Below are 21,416 nucleotides of genomic sequence, written 5' to 3' on the forward strand. Positions count from 1 at the left end.
ACACCACTGGCTGTTTGTTTTACGAACAAACCACAAGAAGAAGGCCCCTATCAGTTAAAGCCCACCGACTTTCTCACCCTAACCCTCTCCAATCAAAATAGTTGTTGGATGTATTGAGTACCAGTCATCATATTGTCATATGAAAATGATAGACGCAATCCAATCAGAGATTGAGTAAGAAAACCAGTAGGATCCATAATAAGGCTACCCTATCATCAACTTATGGTTTAATAAAAACTTGTCACTAATGTACCCAAAGTGTAATGGGTAACTATGCTGCAAGTCAGTGTCTTGTGGATTGTCTGACATTGTTGTGTTCGTGTTGTTCTTACAACACACAAAATTATTTTGATAGGTTTAGGAAAAGATCCTTTTTCAACGTTAATCAAGGCTAACTTTTCCCATGTGTGTATTTTTCTGGTTTCTTTCCTGAGTCACAAAGCTATGACATCAGAAAAATGTCATTAGTCAGTTGCAATCATGGCCCTGGAGCAACATTACTTATGATAATGCAGGATCATTTCCAACATGATGATATCAGACTATGAATATGATGTATGGCAGCTTTAAAGGTCAGGATCATCCCCCCTGAGGGTGTTGAACTCTTCGGGTGCAGAGTACTTGTCAGCACCCTGACCAGCTGACTGTCGGAAGCCTGCTGCAATCTCATCAAAGGTGCGCCCCCTGGTCTCTGGCACCTTGAAGTAGGTGAAGACGAAAAAGCCAAGCAACATGACTGTGAAGATGATGAAGACGTATGGGCCACAGAGTTGCTGCAGGGAAATCAAAGGCAAACATGTCAGTGATTGACACAAGCTATAGAATGTAAGGCTAATGGCATTTCTGGTCTGAAGATAAACAAAACATAGATTCACAGTACCTACCTCGATATATGGGAAGCACATCCCGACTAAGAAGTTGGCAGACCAATTGGAGAAACCAGCAACTGCAATGGCAGCAGGCCGGGGCCCCTGGCTAAAGAGCTCAGCCACAATGAACCAGGGGATGGGGCCAGGGCCAATTTCAAAAAAGGCTACAAAACTGAAGATGGCCACAATGCTGATATAGGACATCCATCTGAGCTGGTCCTGAGGAGCACAGCAAACCACAGAGGCTTTCAGTCACATAATTCGAAAAGCATAATGGATTAAGTAAAGGTAATCTCAAACACTGACCAACAATGCCATAGCAACAGTTAGAAAAACTGCTGAAACTGCCATTCCCATCAAGCCAATAAGGTGAAGTGGTCTCCTGCCCATATGCTCCACCACAAACAACTGCACAGAAGGACAGAAAGTATCTTAGTACAATATGAAGGTATGCCGTTTGCAAACATTCTGGAGTTCAACATCTCAGCCTTTAGTGTTTTTCTCAAATGGTTCTTCTGTGACTTACAGAGACCACAGTGAAGGCGGTGTTGACCACTCCGGCACCAATGGTTGCATAGACAGGCTGGGAAACTCCTGCTCGCTCAAAGATCCCAGTCGAGTAGTAAAACACCTTAAGATGATTACATGACACAGAGAACAGTTACTTATGATAGAGTTTATGTTTGTGTATGCATCAGCTGCTCAGTAGACGTAGAGAGTAGACACCTGAGATGAGAATTGGACTCATTAAAACTACTATGGTACTGGTACTCAGGCCTGCCACTTGGAATTATGGACAGGGGGACAACATTTTTCAAACTGGGCCCCTCATCCACATGTGCCACAGCTCTTAATCATTAGTCCTAGTGGCCTAATACAGTCTCAGAATTCATTATACTGTTGCATCAGGGTTGATGATGGAGCATCAGGGGAAACCCGTGTCCATGGATACTGTGTCTCTCAGTTTGTTTAGGGCCATTATGAATTGCCAGGATAAGCTGCTTTGGAGATGGCTGAAAAGATAACAACTCATATATTTAGCATGTAAAAACATTGAAATTTTATCGTCAGTGATAAAAGGTTTGAATATGTAGGGCTTATCTGTACCCTTTAACCCTCCCTGACAACGGCACTGCTGGTACTCTATAGACCTCCAGCCCCCTACTTCCAATTCTTACAAGAGTTTAGTGATTTTATCAATCTTGTCACTTGTTCTAATTGATTGTTCTCAGTCCTGAATGTTGCTCATTTCTCATCTGCAGTGTCTGCAGAACCCTTTTAAAAAGTTCACTGACAACTTAATGCAACACTAGGTAGTTTTTTGACTTTAAAATAATGTTTCTAAACTCAGTTAAGTGGTAGAAAAACGGTTAATAGGATGAAAGGTGACGTCTCTGCAGCCTGAGGGGGGTCACGCCGGCAGAACCCGCACTGTGTAACTTCCCAGAGCGGGTAGGAACCTATCAGACGTAAAGGCGTCTAGTGCGACCTGCTTTACGACATACATCACACGTTTATTCGTTGGTGGATTTAGCCAGCAGCTACTTGGATTTTTCGTAAACCAGCGCCATGGCCAAGCCAGCTAAAAATGCCAAGAAGGTATTGTCTGAGGAGGCGAAGAAAAGAAAAAGAGAAAGTGGTAGAACAGAGCCCGGACACGGATAAATATTGGACCAGCTTACACTCGGTGGCACGAGCTGAAATGGGTTTCAAGACTGATGGCGACCTAGCCTTGATGCTACTGGATTTGTAAGTCATATATTACATATATACAACTTTATTATCTTACCAACTTTTACTTTGAGTTGATTTGTTGTTATGTGGTGTTCATTGGGGCACTATTTGTCCACAGTTTATGACCGTAATAAAGCCGGGAGATAATCTAATGCTGTCCGTTTCGATAGCTTGCCGATTTCATGTAGTGACTGTAAATGATGACTAACTTACTAAAACACTATGAACGTCTTGTCTTGAAAAGTTGCAGATTCCTTAGTTCATGCAGATAATCAACGTAATTGTTGAACAGTGTGGTCGGGAGGTAACGTTAGGCTATTGTTGTTATAGGTAACGTTAGCATGCTACTTACTATTGTCGTACCGAGTTGGTTGTAGTTATCACACCAAACAACGTCAACTTGCGATTGTATATAATAACTCCCAAAATCATAGTTAAATTTTCAGACGTTACTAAACACATTCACGCCCAAGCGTCGTGTTGTGGAAGTAACTTAGTCGGTGCAATCACTATAACCAACTCGGTATGAGAATAATTCTAGCATTCTAATGTGCTGTGCAGCCTTTATGCTAACAAACTACCAACTGATATCTCTGAATCTTGCTTGTTGTTGGCACTCGATTGAGGTTTTTTCAGACGATTTCGTGATTCGCCGGCTCCGTCAACAAAGTCACGTGTATTTATTTTCCCCAGGGATACTCATACAGCGACAGTATTTACGACACTGGTAACAGATAATTGCGCTTCTCAACCAGCTGGGGGTAGTAATGAGTCCAAACTACCTAGTGTTGTTTTAAACTAAGTGTTTATTTCTGTCCTTGATTCTGTTACACCATGTCTCTATCAAATTAATAAGAGCAAACAATCTACATGCTAACTTAGTGGTGAAACATGAGGTCTTAAGTAGGCCCGCAGGCAAATGGAATGTTCAATGGCTCAAATCAAAACTGGAAATTTCTGCTCAGTTGTCCTTCTGGATCCACATTATTCACATACATTTTATGATCTACTTGTATCAGATATTTTTGTGATGAAAACTGTATACACTGTGATTTTGTTGGTCTGTTGAGTCCACTCTACTACAAGTGTTTTTCCTTACTCAAATCGAGGGTCTAATTGGGTGTTGTCCACTGTACAGATTTTAGAGCCCAGTGAGGCAGTGTGATTTGTGATTCTGGGCTATATAAATAAATAAATTGACTTGACTTCTTTAAGTCCACTGAGAAGTAATGTTTGAAATGCTTGTTGTTTTAAGTCTTAACTGACTTGATACTTGAGTATCTTAATACTACCACGTCAGACAGTTGCTTCACTCATTGCTTTTCAGCTTCTCTGAGTCTGGGTCCTAGAGGCAGCAGGCTTAGCAAAGTAGCCAATACATCCCTCTGCCTATCATTGCCCTCCAGCTCTTTCTTGAGATACAGAGGCATTCCCAGGTGGACATGTCTAGAACACCTCCACATGCATCCTGTCTATTGCCATCTTCTTTATCATCATGTTGCGGCAGAAAATAACCCAATGCAGATGAATGTTGATGGATTTTGCTTGCATACTGCCTGTACCTGGTCTAAACCTCCCTCCAGAGTAGAAGAGGAGAAATCAGCTATATCAGTTATATTTAGTTGTGATGGCATACACTTATTAGATTGTACTGTGTGGCAGGCCTCATCCATCTGACACTGAATAGTACACAATGTTTCCTCTTTGGTCCTTCGACTTACAGCATTGATTCCAGATAGCTGCTGTGAGAGGTGCAGCATGATAGCAACAAAGATAGGCTGGCGGTAGATGTGGGAGCGGAACAGCTCAGGAATAGTAACCTTCTTCTCTCTCATCATCTGCTGGCTCTCCTCCTTCATCTCTTGAATGTCCTCACTCACATCGTCAGTGCCCCGCAGCTTCAGCAAGACTGGAGGACAGTGGTTCAAGTTATATATATGTCAGCCTGGAATGGGATTTCTGAAGCTGCCATATACTGTACTGCAGGTGCCAGGTGTGCTTGGCATGATATGTGTGGTAAAAAGATGAGGTACTAACCAACCTTTCTGGCAGACATTAGTGCCTGTTAATTTCACTGCAGTAATTTGTAGAGAAACGTGTATGAGTGTATTTAAGCACAGTGAAGATATTGAATGTTTTTACTCGTGTTAATAATTTAGTTTTTTGTCAAATGTAAAATATGTGTATTCAAATGTGTGTATCTCACTGCTACGGGCTTTGCTCTCCTCGTTGCAGTTGATGAGGAGGTAGCGGGGGCTCTCGGGGCAGAGTGGCAGCAGGGCACACTGCAGCACAGCTGGCAGCAGAGTAAAGCCCAACAGGAGGGGCCACAGGGAGGCATTTCCCATGATGGATTCAGTACCAAAGATCTACAAAACACACGTAACACACTGCTTACACATGTTAGATACAACACTGTATTGTTCAATGAACATCATATGTGTTACAAAGTCCTAACCCAATGATCAGTGTCTTATTTAACATTTGTGTAATTCTGTAATTTATAACACTGTTCATTTAGTTTCTGCCATTATGAGTTTCATAAGGAGCTGCATCCCACAAATGAGCAAATTAAAATGTAAAGTTCCTAAGGATACTCCATTGTTCATGATAATTATTTTAGATTATTTCTTTTATATTTTGCTCTTGTAATTCTAAGTTTAACAGTCTGTACACCCTGCTGCCATCTGGCAAAACATACAGAAGTATCCGGTGGTGTGGCAACGGATACAACAGAGCAGCTTCATTCCCCAGGCTGAGAGACTCCTCAACTCGTTCTCAGCACTCAATCATCAATAATGGTGACATTTCATTGTACCATCATGTATTGCATGTCAATTAAGTTAATCTTGAATTTTAATTGTAAATAATCAATGCACATTTGTACATTACAAAACCTGTTAAACAAAGCTGGCTGAAATGGAAATGTGTTTTTCTGTTGACCCGTTATGTGCAGAACATAAACAATGTCTAAAATCTTACAAAATGCACAGTTAAAGAATGAATTTGCAGGGTTGGTAGTGGGGTGGTCAAATCCTGCTTACAACCCGAAAAAGGCTTGCACTAGTCCTGCTATTTACAAACTTTTACCATATAGTCATGGTACTTCACTAAAACTTTAAGCAAAATCTTCTGCAAATTATTGCACAAAAACTTATACTATGGTTCAAAAACAGGCTAAAGACAACTATTGTTATGATTACAAAATGATGCAAACACAGCATCTTGTTTTGCAGCCAAACATTGTTAACCCACGGAACCTCAAGGTACATTGTCATTTTTTAAGGGTTTAAAAAACAAAATAATTATTGAATCTGAGTCCTGCTACATCTATTTTAGGCAAGCTTTGATGATCAATTGAGGAGTCTCAGCCTGAGGATTGAAGCTGCTCTGTAGTCTGGTGGTCTGACAGCAGATACTTCTGTGTCTTTTGTCAAATGACAGCAGGGTGAACAGACTGTGGCTGGGTGGGTGTTGTCTTGTAGTATCTTTGAGCTCTGTGCAGACATCTCACTTCACTGATGTCGCTGATGCTCTGTAGATGGTACCAGTGTTGTTCTGGTGGTTTTAATCACCCGCTGTAGAGCCTTCCTGTCCTGGGCCGTGATGAACCATGCCAGATTGTGATGTTTCCAGTCAGGATGCTTTCTTTTTTTTTGAACATTCTTTATTTAAAATTATGCATATAAAAACAAAGCAAAACAATACATTTACGACAAATTCAAAAAAACAAAGAACAGTTAGTGTCTCGGCAAACATACAAACCCTAGTCAAGATCTACTACACAATTGGACATCCCACAAAACGAAACCCCGAATAGGGGGGAGAAAGTACATTGGACAGGCGACCACCACAAAATGACAAAAACAGACATAACTTCTCACAACAAGCTGTTACCAGTTCATCTGTCTGGCCATCCAAAGTGGGAGATGACGGGGGCCCACAAAACCAAAAACAAGTCCATTTTCACATGAAGTTTTGCAGTTATCTTCTCCATTACATAAACTTTCTTTAGTCCCTCTTGCCATTGTTGAAGGGTGGGAGGTAGAGGCTTGAGCCAGGACAAGGGTTATCATTTTCCTCGCCACAAGTAGGAGAATCTGTAAAAGCTGGACTTTCCTTTTCCCTATATTTCCCCCTGTAGTCAAACCCTGTATATAATGTAATGGGTTCATTGGTTATTTAATTTTCAAAATGTTTTGAATTTCTGCTTGGATCCCCTGCCAAAATGGAATCAGTATCGGGCAAGCCCAGAAGATGTGAGTGTGGTCCCCAATCTGTTTACATCTCCTCCAGCATAAATTTGTATTATTTTTGTCATATTTTGATGTAAAAGAAGGTGTCTTGAAGTATCTCATTTTTAATTTCCAATTGAATTCCTTCCACACTGGACTATGAGTGACTTTGTGACCCTGCTCACACACCACCTCCCACTCCTCATCTTCAATAACAACATTCATTTCTAACTCCCACTTTTCCTTTATATCTAAAGAATTTCCTGAAAAATGTGTTCGTAAATGTTTATATATATTGGATACCATCTTCTTTTTACTATTCTCTATACATTTTACCAGAAAATGTTCTAAAGGTGATGGTTGTTGTTTCAAAGCATTGCATTCGATGTGCAACAATAGGTAATCCCTCAATTGTAAGTACCTATAGAAATCCTTAGAACACTATCCATATTTATCTTGTAATTACTTAAATGATTTAAGTGTTTCTCCATCAAACATCTGGTTTATGGTTATTAGTCCTTTCTTTGCCCCTATCTGGAATCCAGCATCCAACTTGTTTGGCAAAATATCAACAATCTTAGCTATTTTTACTGCATGTGATATTGTTAGAGGAGCACCTATTTTTTTCCTCACCAGAGACCAAACCCTATGGGTACAAATAATCCATTCATTTTCAATTTTTAGGTCTTTCCATTTCTTTTGTTCCATAAATGGCATCATCTCAAGAGGTACTAGCAGGCACGCATGGTTCTCCAATTCAATCCAGTTTGTTTCCTCGTCTTGTACAAGCCATTCGACCATACTACAGAGTTGCGCCGCCCAATAGTATAATTTCGGGCTAGGCAAACAAAGACCACCTTTTTCCTTTGGGCTTAATAGCAACTTCTGTCTAATTCTAGGCTTTTGCTTTTGCCAAATAAAAGCAGAAATCATTTTATCCAACATTTTGAAATTGGAAGCTGGTATCCAAATAGGCAGTGATTGAAAGATGTATGACAATGGAGGAAGTATATTCATCCTGACTGTTTCGATTCTACCTAGGAGGGACAGAGGGAGAATCTCCCATCGAGTCAAGTCAAGTTTGTGTAGTAATCATTATGCCTAAATATCTGAATCCCCTATCAGACCAATTAAATGTAACTTCTTTATCTAACTCTGTTGGCCACTTACCTACTAGCATCATGGCCTCGGATTTTGTTTCGTTAACTTTGTAACCTGATATTTCCCCAAATTCCCCTAAACAGGACAAAAACGCTGGAATTGAGTTCAAGGGGTCAGTAATATACAGAATAACATCATCCGTGTATAGCGAGATTTTATGGGTCAGCCCACCTACTGATACTCCCTGAATTCTAGGGTCTACTCGTATAATTTCTGCAAAGGTTTGGATGAAATCAATTGGGGATTATGGAAATTATTGCTTCAGACCAAGATTTTGGGGGGTTGTTCTTTGTAAGGGCATAATTAAATACTCTAAATACCTCATCTTGAAAATGCTTATAAAATTCACCTGGGTATCCATCTACTCCCGGCGCCTTGTTGTTCTTTAGATTTTTTATGGTTTCCTCAATTTTCTTTTTTGTGATTGGATCCCTCGTTGCTTTGGAATCATTTTCAGTTAATTTGGGTAACTTAATTTTTCCTAATATGGTATTAATCCTCTCTGTTTTGTTGCCTGTCTCCTCTGAGTCATAAAGTGTCTCATAGTAAACAGAAAAAGCTTCTGCTATGTCTTTAGGGTGGGACAGTGTTTTTTTAGTGGCAGGATTCACTATCTTTGCCACAGTGCGATCTGCTTGTGCCTTGCGCAGTTGAAATGCTAATAGCCTGCTGGCGCTATTTCCTGATTCCTAATATTTTTGGTTGGCAAAACATAATGCACCCTCAGCCTGTGTGTGTGTGCCATGTGTCAATAAATCATTTAATGTTTGTCTATGCTGGGTAAGAGCTTTCAAAATATTCTCGTCATTTGTCTTTTTATGCTCCTTTTCTAACTCCTGTATGCATTTTTCTAATTCTCCTTGTTCTTTATCACAATCTTTTCAAATTTTGGATGACAGAGCAAATAATTTCCCCCTCAGCACAACTTTTCCCACTTCCCATAAGGTCGATACTGAAACTTCCCCATTATCATTATGTTCCATATATTCTTTCCAATCTTTTTTTTTACTTTGAACTATCTCTGGGCGATTCAGACACAAAACATTAATTCTCCACTGTTTAGGTTGTTTTTCGTTCACTAAATTTATTGACATAACCACTGGACCATGGTCTGATATTGTTATGGGTTCAATGTAGCAGTCTATAACTTTATAGGCATCTCTTTTTAACACACACAAAAAATCTATTCTGGAGTAGCCTTTAAAAAAAAGTGTAATCATGCTCTTTGGGGTGTTTTTGACACCATATATCTACCAGCCCCATTTCCTCAATCATTTTGCACAATACTTTGGTTTTCTGCAGTTTAGGTCCCTGTTCAAATGGATGTTTATCTAATTTTTGGTTCAACACACAATTAAAATCCCCTCCCACTATGATAAATCCTTTGGCATGAGTGGTTAAAAGAACTGTAATTTCTTTAAAGAAGCTGGGGTCATCTTCATTTGGTGCATACATGTTTAAAAAGGATATCCTAACACCTCTGATTGTACCCGCAACCAAAATGTAGCGCCCCTTTTTGTCTTCGTACAGTACGTGTTCTCTGAAATAAAACCAAGTGATCCATGACACAGAATTGCCACTCCTCTTTTTTTACCCTTTTCACATGAGGCACTGAAAACCTGCCCCACCCACTCCCTTCTAAGATTATTGTGTTCTATATTGGGTCTGCTGAAGTAATGCAATTGAACAGTTCAATCTTTTCAGCTGTCAGCTGCCCATTTATATTATAAGTAACTACCGTCAACTTGTCCATATTTTGTAACTTAAAACATTTTTATATAAACATGTTTTAATACTGTGATAGTATTTTTTTCTTTAAAATGTACCTTAATAACTGCGATCAAAACAAAATCATAAGCAGAAGTTATCTTGATGATATTATTTGCTGACATTGATAACTAAGAGATAAAATGAATTTTTTTAACATAAAAAACAACTGTGAACTTCCAATACTCCAGCGGTTTGCCCCTGAAGTGAAATGAACAGAGTCTTAACCTTACAAACATACTCCGGGGATCTCCACTCCCAATCTTCACTGGGGAAGAGTGCACAAAGTGCAATAGCACAAAGTGCAATAGCGACGGTCCACCAGGTTGTCCCTGGAATATCCTCACTTCGCCTCGTACTTGATGATAGTCTTTCCTTCCCCACCCCCCACCGACCCTTATATTCACCTTATTTTCTCATAATTATACTATAACCTGAATCAGTTATTTCCAATCAGTAATTTACGATAAATCATGATCCCGTTTTGTCTCGTTTCATATCCCTGTTTTTGCTCCTTCCTGGTCTGGTCTTGTAGTGCCAGACCTAGTTCCCAGCAGGACCAGTCTCATAGTGTCTCTTTCTTTTTCTTTTTTTTCTTTCCCTTCATCACAAGTCCCGGCCCATAATGTCTCTCTTTTTATTCTTCATCACAAGTCCAGTCTCATAATGTCTCTTTCTTTCTATTGTTATTATTTATTATTATTATTATTATTGTTCATCACCAGTCCAGTCTCTAAGTGTCTTTTGTCATTATTAGTCACAGGTCTAGTCTTATAGTGGTTTCATCTTTCAACTCTGGCCTCTCTGTTGTCACCCTGAATGATGGCTCTGATCTCCGCTGGATTCAGCTGTTGGTTCTTCCTCCGGTCCTGTTGTATTGTCCATCCCCCTCATGTCAGCTCCCTTTCCAATATTTCTCGGTCCTCCATTGCTGTATCTATGCCAAGTTCTTTCAATGTTGAGTGTGCCTCCAAAAGTGAGGGGAACAGTTTTATGCCACCATCCAGAAAGAGTCTTAGCTGTGCTGGGTATGGTGACTGAGCCCTTCTTTTAACTTTTTTATTACCACTCAGACTTTTTTCCTTTTCCTCTGCAGGTCAGGCGAGTAGTCATGGTCAAAATAGATCGTATGCTCCCGGAAGTGAATATTTATTTGCTTCCAGGCCTGCAGCAGCACCTTTTGTTTCACATTAAAGTCCAGAAACCGAGCTATAATGGATCTCGGTGGTGCAGCTGTGGCTTTAGGCTTTGGACCGAGGGCTCTGTGCGCTCTCTCTAGTTTAATGTCGACTGCTTCTTGAAACTCTAACGAAGTGCATAGAAAGTCTGTTAGGAAAGATATCATGTCATCCTTCTCCGCATCTCTGGAACTCCGTACAACCTAATGTTGTTGCGGCGGAGTCTGTCATCCATGTCATCGCACTTGGCAGTGAGATTAGCCTCTCTCTGCAACAGGTAGCCCAGCGCCCTCTCCTGCTGTACGCCTCTGTCTTCCATTGCAATTACTCTGTTCTCTGTGTCGCTCAGTCTTCTGTCTTGCCTCTCAGTTCATTGTTTTAGTTCCTCCATGGATGACTCTAGAGGTTTTCAAATCCTGAAAAGAGTCACTGTTCTCCTGTCGAAGTTTCCTCAGCTCCGCTAGCATCGCCGATTCCCCGCCAGCATTGTTGACGGCTTTCAACGGTGTAGCTTCGGCTAACATTAGCTGCTTGGAACCTGTTATAACGTCGTCATTTTTACCGACTTTCATGTCTTTCTTGCCTGTTTTCTGACTGGAACTCATTCCTTTAGAGGCCTTTTCCTGCAGTCTGGTACTCATTTATCGTTTTTCTTTACTTTATTGGCTAATTATTAACGGGTCTAGTGGAGCAGCGAGTCTACGCGTCCGTCTACTCCATCGCTTCACCTGGAAGTTGTCAGGATGCTTCTATTGCTCCTCCGTAAAAGTTGACCAGACTCTTGCTCCAGAATTTAGCCTCACTAAGCTTCCATAGGAAGTAGAGGCTTTTCTGTGCTTTTTTAACCAGGGTGGTGATGTGTGATGGCCAAGCTAGGTTCTCAGTAATGATAATTCCAAGGAACCTAAAATTATTCACTTGCTCCACCTCAGCTCCACTGATGTAGACAGGGGTGTGTGTCTTTGCCTCCTTCTTTCTAAAATAAACAAGCAGCAGATTGTTCTCTGTGCACCACTCTGCAAGATTGTTGATTTCCTCCTGATATGAACTCTCATTGTTGTTTATAATACGGCTGATGATGGTGGTGTCGTCACACCTAGACCACCTACTTCACAATAGAGTTCTCCTGATGTCTGGGAGTGCACTCATGGCTGAGAACACAGCCCTGGGGGGCTCCAGTGTTGAGCACCAACGTATATGTGATGTTACTGCCAACTAATGAAGGCTCAACTGCACTATGTCATCGGACTACCAGATTGTCAGTAACTGGCTACATTAGCCACACACAATCGCTTTATTTGATAGCTGCTTTTTTTTGCTTCTTTTAATATCCATTGTTCCTGTTAATATCTATATGCAGTACATATAGATATAGCACAATGCTTTGTTTCTATTAATATTTATCTCAGTTTGCATTTAATTTATATTTTTAACAGTATCAGTTTATTCTTGCACTATTTTTTTTTTACTTGAATCACTTTAACTGTACAGCGGTTCAACAGTGCATGTATTGTATGGCGGTCTTCAGTTTCAATGATTTCTACAGCTCTCATTTTTCTGTGATGGAATGAGTGGAACACAAACTACTTTGTCACGAAAACATTCATGAAGTTTGGTTCAATTATTAATTTATTAAAGGTCCTCTGAAAATATGACCAAATCTGTTGGATCAAGAATATACATACAGTAACTGGAACGATCAATTTTGGTGATTATAGAAAGTTGTGTGAATTAAATTGTTTTTGTAGCATGCCTCTTCTTCTGAGTGATTTTGATTGATAACAGAGTGGTGACTTTTCTGGGCCCATTTTAATAGGGCTGTTTGATACAGCCATTAGACTAGCCACAAACACTACAATGGGAAAGTCTAAGGAGCTCAGCATTGACCTGAAAGAGCACATTATTAATTTGAACAAGTCAGTAAAGTCACTTGGAGCCATTTCAAAGCAGTTACAGGTCCAAAGATCAACTGTACAAACAACTGTTTGTAAGTATAAAGTTCATGGCACAGTTGTGTCACTGCCACGATCAGGAAGAAAACACAAACTATCACCTGCTGCTGAGAGAAAACTGATCAGGATGGTCAAGAGTCAACCAAAAACCACCAAAAAGCAAGTCTGCAATGAATTAGAAGCTGCTGGAAGACCGGTGTCAGTGTCCACAGTCAAGTGTGTATAAACATCAACATGAGCTGAGAGGCTGCTGTGAAAGAAAGAAGCCCTTGATCCATACACAGCACCTTAAAGCTGGACTGAAGTTTGCTGCTGATCACATGGACAAAGAAAAAAGCCTTCTGGAGGAAAACTCTGTGGTCACATGAAACAAAAACTGAGTTGTTTGACCACAATGAGCAGCAATATGTCTGGAGGAGAGGAGGTGAGGCCTTTAACCCCAAGAACACCATACCTACTGTCAAGCATGGTGCTGGTAGTATTATGCTGTGAGCCTGTTTTGCTGCCAGTTGATATGCTGCTCTAAAGAAAGTAAATGGAATAATGAAGAAGGAGTGTTATCTCCAAATACTTCAGGAAAACCTAAAATCATCAGCAGAAGATTGGGTCTTGGGTGCAGTCGGGTGTTCCAACAGAACAATGATTCCAAACACACATCAGAAGTGGTAATGGAATGTCTACATCAGGCTACAATTGAGGTTTTGGAATGGTCTTCCCTAGGTCCCGACTTGAACCCCATAGACTTCACAGCTGAGTCTTTGTTGAGGAGATCAAAGCGAGCTGTTGGTGTTGAGGTCTCTCTCCAGTCTCTGCTGATGTCTCCTCTTTGCCTTTCTTGTTGCCAGCTTTCAGTCTTGCTCAAAGGTTTACATGCACACAATAATCTAATTACTGCCAATAATCAGGCATTTCTCCAATTAAGATGTTTACATGTACTGTATACTGTATGTATAATTGAATATTAATATAAATTTTTTTAGTCCTTTAAAAAAAAAAAAAAAATTCACCCCATTACAGTTGCCATGAGCAGAAAATAAGCTGTGGAGACCAAAACCGCTGTTGTACCAGACTGTAAACGTGCTGTTAAGTTGGGAATTTTAACATGGGCTATTATGGGGGTTGACTCACTTTTGGAGCCAGTATCAAGTGGCCCTTTGAGTCTGCCACTTTTAAATAAACCCACCTGTTATCAAAATCATCCTGATTAAGTAGTTTTTTTATTTCTACTGGATAGTCTTGATTTGTTGGTTGGATGCGTCAGCAGTGTCCTCCGGTACAGTGACCTGACCTTCAGCCTCGGTCACGTGGTGACGTTAGAGTATTTTGCCTTCAGTGTCTTTCCCTTGTGTCATGCTTGATATTTTGCATGGACTCACTGATTGGCCTTATCTTTTGCAACAAAACTGAACTTGGACTCAACGGTAGTCACATTTGGTGCCACTGGTGGATCTTCATGTGGCCTATTTATGAAGGCATCCATTTTCTTTGGCTGGCTGCATCTGTGGTGAATCATTGAGATACTAAGGTTTCTGAAGTTTTTGATTGGTTATTTACATTTTTGGTTGGGAAAGGTCAGTAAATTGTTCTTGTTGTCAACCACAACCCCTTGTGTGAAAGGGTAGGGTAATTATTTGTGACTTTATTTACAGTGTCGGGCTTCACATAGTGGCATTCTAAGCTACCATCTCTACCAAGACCACACGTGCACTGTCAGTATGAAGCTTCAATATTACACCATATAGAGATTTTTTCTCATTCTAAAGCTACTGAATGAAGCAAATGAAGAGGGCAATCGTGGTTCAACTGGAGGATCTCACCTGTGCCATGAGAATGCCGATCACTACACCAAGCTGATGCAGAGTGCCTAATGCTCCACGGAGAGATGTGGGGGAGATTTCCTCAACGTAAAGGGGCACAAAGCCAGTGGAGAGGCCAGAGTAGATACCCACTATGAAACGTCCGATGATGAGCATCTCAAAGGAAGCAGCCAGCTTGGAAAAGCCCATAAACACAACAGCAATAAAGGCGAGCACATTGGCCATGAGCATGGAATTCCTCCTTTAGAGATAATAAGAGCATCCATTAATGGGTCTGTTTGTCAATTTTAAAGGAAGGTGTAATTAATAATGTTGGTCATAGGAAGAGTCATACCTGCCAAACTGGTTGACGAAGAGGCTGACAGAGAAGGAGCCAAACATTCCTCCCACAGAGAAGATGGCCACAGAGAGTGACCACAGAGCTGTTAAAGTGCTCTGAGGGATGGACTCTGAAAACCTGCTGCTCCATGTCTCATTGTAGAAGCTCTCAATGATCTAAAACATAGAAGAACATACAGTTGGCTCAATGTCTAAAAAAGACAAATCAAACTTGCTTGTCTGATCTTTAATGACGTAGCACTTAACATTGTTGGTTGGTCAGTGGTTCCACCACTGAAGTCCAGACTGTAGTATTTCACCAGCTTTTGACTTTGGTGCTAGCCTGACTTACTATCTAGCAACCACCATTAGGTTATTTTTGTTCAGAGGGAAATATCTCTACAACTATTCGATGGATTGCTGTGACAATTGGTACAGACATTCATAGTCCCCAGAAGAGGAACCTCAGAGGTTTTAACTACCCAATGCTTGGTCAAGTAATACAGTAATTGTGCTCATTTGCAACTGCAAGCATGGTTAGTTGCCAACCTAATGTAGCAGAACAGAGCCTTATTATATTCTGCTCTAGTTACGTGGGGCTGTATGTTTTGCTCTCAATTGCTCGGTGATCGATAGCCAATCATTGTATGCAGGCATCCTATAAAGGCTGGTAGTTGGCTCTCCCTCTGTCATCATAAGCACACCTCATTTCCGGTGCGCCCGATGTCCGCTGCTGTAGCAGGTATGAGAGCGGTCTCTGTATTGTTTGTGCCTTGGTTTATCCGTTTTGTTAGCGTGTTGTTGAAACCAGTTATATATGATTTTGTAGATGCCTGTTTTGGACTGGATTCTGATTCCTTCCTTGACATAATGCAAATTTCATCCTACAGAAACTATGCTTGCTCTGTTTGGGCCCTGTTGAAATTTCTTTGCTGTCTTTTGCTCTTCCTGATGGAGGGAATTTTTGAGCACTTTGCAGCCTTGATGACTGACTATCAAAAGAGTTAATATCGCTCCAAAACTGAATTATCTTCTAAGTATGCTACCTCTTGGTGTTCCACGGACTATATTCCAGACTATAGATAAAATGTTTAGTTTATTTATTTGGGCTGGGAAAAGGCCCGGGATGAAGCTAACTAGACTGCAGGCTAAAACACAATATGGGGGTCTGCAGCTTCCTAACATGAGTCTTTACCAGGAAGCATTCATAGCAGCTCAGATAGCCTCCCTCCTCTCACATAGGGAGGACAGACCCACGTGGGTAGATCTAGAGGAAGAATTGAATGCCCCATTCAGGGCAGCAGATTATATGAGTCAGTGTCCAGTAGAAGATATCCAGAATCCTATAATCTCTCACACTAGGAATACCTGGCTTCATTTACATATAAAAGAGGGAGTGTCCCCCTTCTGGTAGAGTCAACCTCATTATGGAACAATTGGAGGGAAGGTGTTCTTCTGGAGAGACTGGTACACCAAGGGAGTGACGCACATCACCCGCAGATTCCACTGGATACGGTACGGCTGCGTTATGGCTCCGCCACACTCTAGTCCATGTGTTAACTTCCACCAGGTCCGCTGCGCTGCGTGTCTGCTGCATCCCAGCTCCGGCGGATTAGATACACAGGACTTCTATTCTGGCGGACGCCGCAACACAATGCAGCTATTTAGCCAAATTTAGCACAGAGCAGACAGGAAGTCAGACACGGAACAACAACCAGACATCCGGTTGATTTTCAAAATAAAACACTGTTGATACAAACACAAAAACCTCAAAAAAGAGACAAATACGAGCTCTTCTTCTAATCCGTCGGTCGGGAACACTTCGTGCTGTTGTGTTTATAACACATACATATAACTGCGGTCGTGTGTGATTATGTAATTATCGCGGAAATTCCTCGGTTTCGTGACTCCAGCTGATCGGCGGAGCTGCGCCGTGGCGGACTCAAAACGCAGCTGGTGGGGGTTGCCGGATGAGGACGACGGAGCAAAATCGTACCGGAGCCGTAACGCAGCCGTAACGTATCCTGTGGAATCTGCGGGTTAGATGTCTTTATCACAACAATACTTTAAGACCATTTGGTGAATTGAGAGAACTTTACAACCTACAGAGAAAAGATTTCTGGAAATTTCTCCAGCTCAGAGAGTGCTTGTCTAGGGCGAGCCCAGCAGGCACTGGGTTGGGTACTCAGTCTTCCATATGCACTACATTGAAGTTGTTCGGTGAGCTTCCACATCTGGCAGGTCGAATTTACAATTATCTCATTGATGGACTTAACGGCACTACTATAGGACTAAAAGCTGCCTGGGAAAGGGATTTAGGGGTAATGTATGAAGGTGAGGAATGGAATATACTAGTTAAGGAGATGTTAAACCCAATGAGAGATGCCAGGTCTAAACTTAATCAATTTAAAATACTCAACAGACTCTATTGGACACCTGTGAGGAAGTATAGGACAGGACTGAGTTATTCAGATATCAGCTGGCGATGCCAAGCTGAACGTGGGGACTTTGTCCATATGTTTCTCAAGTGCCCCAGCCTAGCCACCTATTGGCAGAGGGCTATAGAAGAGATTATTGACAGCCTGGGTGTGGGTGTTGATCTTACTCCTGCTCTTTGCCTTCTAAATAGTCTAAAAGGAAATGAGAGAATAGGTGGGAAAAAGGCTCAGTGGCTAAAGGTCGCTATCACTACAGCTAAGAGGGTTGTACTTAGGCACTGGGCAGGGGAGAACAATCCTACTTACTCTGAATGGCATACAGCCTTATTAGAAACTGCCTCTTATGAACGACTAATATATAAAATAAATGGGAAAATGGACATCTATACAGAAATCTGGGAGCCTTTTCTAACACAGATCAGGGAAACGTAAGGTAAATCTGACGTACATATCATTTAAAACCAAGCCTACAGCGCACCATGTTCGACTGGCGTCACAGGGAGGGGATTAAGGGGAAGGGGAGAAAATAGTTTCCTTCCAGGTCAAGTGTTCACTATATATGTTGTACATGTATGGTTGTTTACAGGATGGGTGTGTATGTGCATGCAGGTACAATATGAGATGTGTGCATATGTGTAGTATATGTACTGATATAATTTTTATGATTTTTTGTGATTTTTGTGTTTTTTATTTTTATTTATTTATCTTATCTCCGTTTTGTTTGAACTTCAAACATGTATGCCAATGTCTTACTAGTTTTGTTTTTATTTATTTGTACCTGCTGATGTTGTGTTTTTATATTGAGGTTTGTCTCTATTTGTTTTCATTTGTAAAGGCAAGTTTGGAAAACACAAATGATGGCCTTTTGTAATGCCTGTGAAGGAAACAATAAAAACCATAATTGAAAAAAAAACCGAGTTACTATCAACTAGGAAACCTGCATCGAAGCTGTGCTTAATGAGGCACTGAAGAGGCATTTTATCTAAAATTTGGTTTCCCAATAAATATTTTTTAAACATTCTTTTTTGTGTGTTTCTCAGTGTTCTTCCCACCAGTACTGCCACAATGCACTATATCAGCATGTACGCATTTTCATTCACCATAAGATGTTCCAGTATAGGTAAACAGCAGACTTGGTGGAGGAAAGCCACTCCACTATGTGTAATGCTATTCTACCCCACCTTATTTGCGATTTTCCCACATTGGGTCATCACATATTCTTGCCATAAGAAACTAAAGGGGTCAGATCCTTAACTTGCCTGTAACCTTGAGCTACTTAACCCTTAAGCCTCCAACCAACTGCTGCATTACCTCATTAACCTGATCTCTGTCATTCTAGGTTCATGTCCAAATACCTTCTAAGACCATTGGCATGCTCAGAAGGGTGTAAGTTGACTAGAAGATGAGTTGCACCAACAAAGATTAATTTAAACTAAGATTACTCCTTAAATGGAGTTTGGCAAAACTAGATTCAAAATGAGTTAATCCAGATTTAAAATTATGCAGAGCTCTGCGCAATCCCCATTTAGTAAATCCAAGTTTATTGACGTAAATGGAAATTAAAAAGGGTTTAATCAATATGGAAATGCTATAGAGAAGATGTGCAAAGTTGGGTCTTAAAACAGGGGAAAACAGTTAACTTTCAGCTGCTCTATCCTTAGCTAGTCAGCTAAAAAGTTAACATAAGTTAGTTGGCCTACTCATCTTGGTTCAGCAGAGAGGCTCTTATTTCTCCTACTTTGAGAAAAGAACTTGCCTTAAACACTCTGCTGACAATTTAGTAGACCGTGGAGTTGTGTCAAAAAGTTCCACATCCATCATCTGGAAAAATTGCGGTGGCATTAAATCTCAGAACTACCAGGAGATTGAGCATTGGTGATACAACTTTAATTATTTCACTGCCATGTTTGATATCTGGTCCAATCTTCCTGTGCAGCTCCTTGTGGAACTGGTAGCCTATCCCAACAGAAATTCAGCATCATCATAAAACTGCACTAGTTCTGCCCTGTAAATTTCTCTGAGAAACCTGATCATTTTGATCAATCCAAAAAGGCAGACATTATTAAAGTTAAACCTTCTCAAGTTAAAGTTAAAGTTAATACTGAATCATATTTTAAACTAGAGTTAAAGTTTTGGTGAAACAGAATTACATTTAATCAGTGTTTAGAGTACAAACTAAATTGATGTTAAAGACAGGTTAAAATGTAATCTCTCTTAATTTTAACTCTAAGCTTTGTTGCCACATAATTTAAACATACACCATGATTTCATCAGATTTAGAAAATTAATCCTTGTTGGTGGGAAAAAAGGCCACTGACCTGTGACACTGTTACCGTCCTAAAACCTCCTCTTGTCTCACTCTTTTAAAAGCACAACATCTCTGTTGCATTAAATTAATGAGTGTTACAATTATTGTAAATGAATAATGTTAAGCACACACAGGAAACATTCAACTAAAATTCAGTTAACAAGTCTCTGTCACACCACACTAAAGAAACAAAAATCCTTTAAAAATTAACAAGCAACAGAAGGAGTAAGTTAAACTCTGCTCTGAGATAAAGGAGCAAACTCAGTTTCTCCATTCTTCTTTAGCTTCTCCTGATATTGCAATATAGCTGCCCTACCAGGTGTCTAGGGGTTGCCCCCCTCAGTTTTTTGAAAGGGTTTGGGTTAGGTTTAAAGTCTGTTTTCGCCCCCCCCCCACATTTATAGTTTCAGTGTGATTCATTCACTAAAAGACAATTTAACAGTGTTCTCTGACTTTTCAACCGCCAACTCTGGATGAGATGAGCTCTGAGTTGAGGTATTTAAATGCTCCTCTAAGTCTCCTTCAGTTATTACCATGAACTCTCTGGCAGGGGGTAAGAAAATGTGTTTCTATTTGTTATGTGCAGATAGTAATTATATAGAAAATATTAGTAGAATTTTCTGTCAACAAATGTTTTACATAGCTTATCAAAATGTTTCAGAACTCTATCAAGGAAAATATAGGTCATAATTGGATTAGTGCGTTATAAATGCAGTTATTTATCTGCTAACCCTAACCCTAACCAAATTAATCAGAAATGTAATTATTTGCTAGATTACATGAATTTATATGAATGAAGAAAATAACACTTGGATATACTTGCATTTTTGTTTATTCTTTTATTGTTGACTGACCTGTCCTTTTACCTTTGTCACTTAATCTTCACATAAGAAAATACTCACATTCTGAGGAGCATTGATGACACCAGTGTTGTAGCCAAACTGGAAAGAGCCAATCACAGCTGTCCCAACAGCCATCATCAGATGGGGTGTCAACTGTTGTGATAGAAAACACAGGTCTGCATTTAACAAGACAACTTACACATGCATTAGTTAAAGCAACGTTATGTAGAAATTGTCATTTTGTGTGCTTTGGCACCCCCCACAGGTGTAGCAGAGTGAAACACCACTGCGGTCAGTACAAATCCCAGGTGTGTAACAGTTTGTAGGTGCTAATTACTAACAGAACTCATGACATCATAAAAATCTTATGTTTTGAAAACTTATATGTTGAAGTTAACATGTATGTAATGCTGTGATCCTCCCCTCTCACTGAAGTTACATAGAGCAGAAACAAGTGACAGAGACACCATTCACCCTGTTACAACACACTGTACCACAACATAACTGAAGCTGTTGGTTTCAGATCAAAACGTTACAACATGTTGCTTTAAAGGTCTCAAAGTTCAACATTTTCAAAGAGTATTTACCTTACCTACAGTATAGTCTGTGGACTCAAAGACATCCTACAGTTAATTGAACCAGCAGTCTTTCAAATCATCATGAAGACAGTGGAGACAAAAACAGGTCACATTATCAAGATGTATTCCATTCTTGCCAACACAAGGTAGTGGTAGGGTTTGAACAATGATGAACACTGGGTCAAGAGGACAAACTACCTCATGTAAAGATGATGGTAA

The 21,416-nt window shown here is 40.4% G+C and overlaps 1 protein-coding gene across 1 annotated transcript; it reads right to left on the bottom strand.

The window, feature by feature from the left end:
- Positions 1-566: 566 nt before the first annotated feature.
- Positions 567-20,772, bottom strand: LOC311264804 (solute carrier family 2, facilitated glucose transporter member 1-like; the record flags this gene model as incomplete). Its single annotated transcript, XM_084365917.1, has 9 exons — positions 20,680-20,772; positions 15,048-15,208; positions 14,714-14,954; positions 4,810-4,972; positions 4,325-4,512; positions 1,396-1,500; positions 1,176-1,277; positions 885-1,088; positions 567-773 (listed from the first exon to the last, which is right to left on the bottom strand). Exons 1-9 carry the CDS (start codon positions 20,755-20,757, stop codon positions 567-569), a joined length of 1,449 nt encoding a protein of 482 aa, XP_084222043.1. The 5' UTR covers positions 20,758-20,772.
- Positions 20,773-21,416: the final 644 nt, after the last annotated feature.

This window comes from Pagrus pagrus, assembly GCF_965226575.1.
Source record: "Pagrus pagrus genome assembly, chromosome: 11".
Lineage (NCBI taxonomy): Eukaryota > Metazoa > Chordata > Actinopteri > Spariformes > Sparidae > Pagrus > Pagrus pagrus.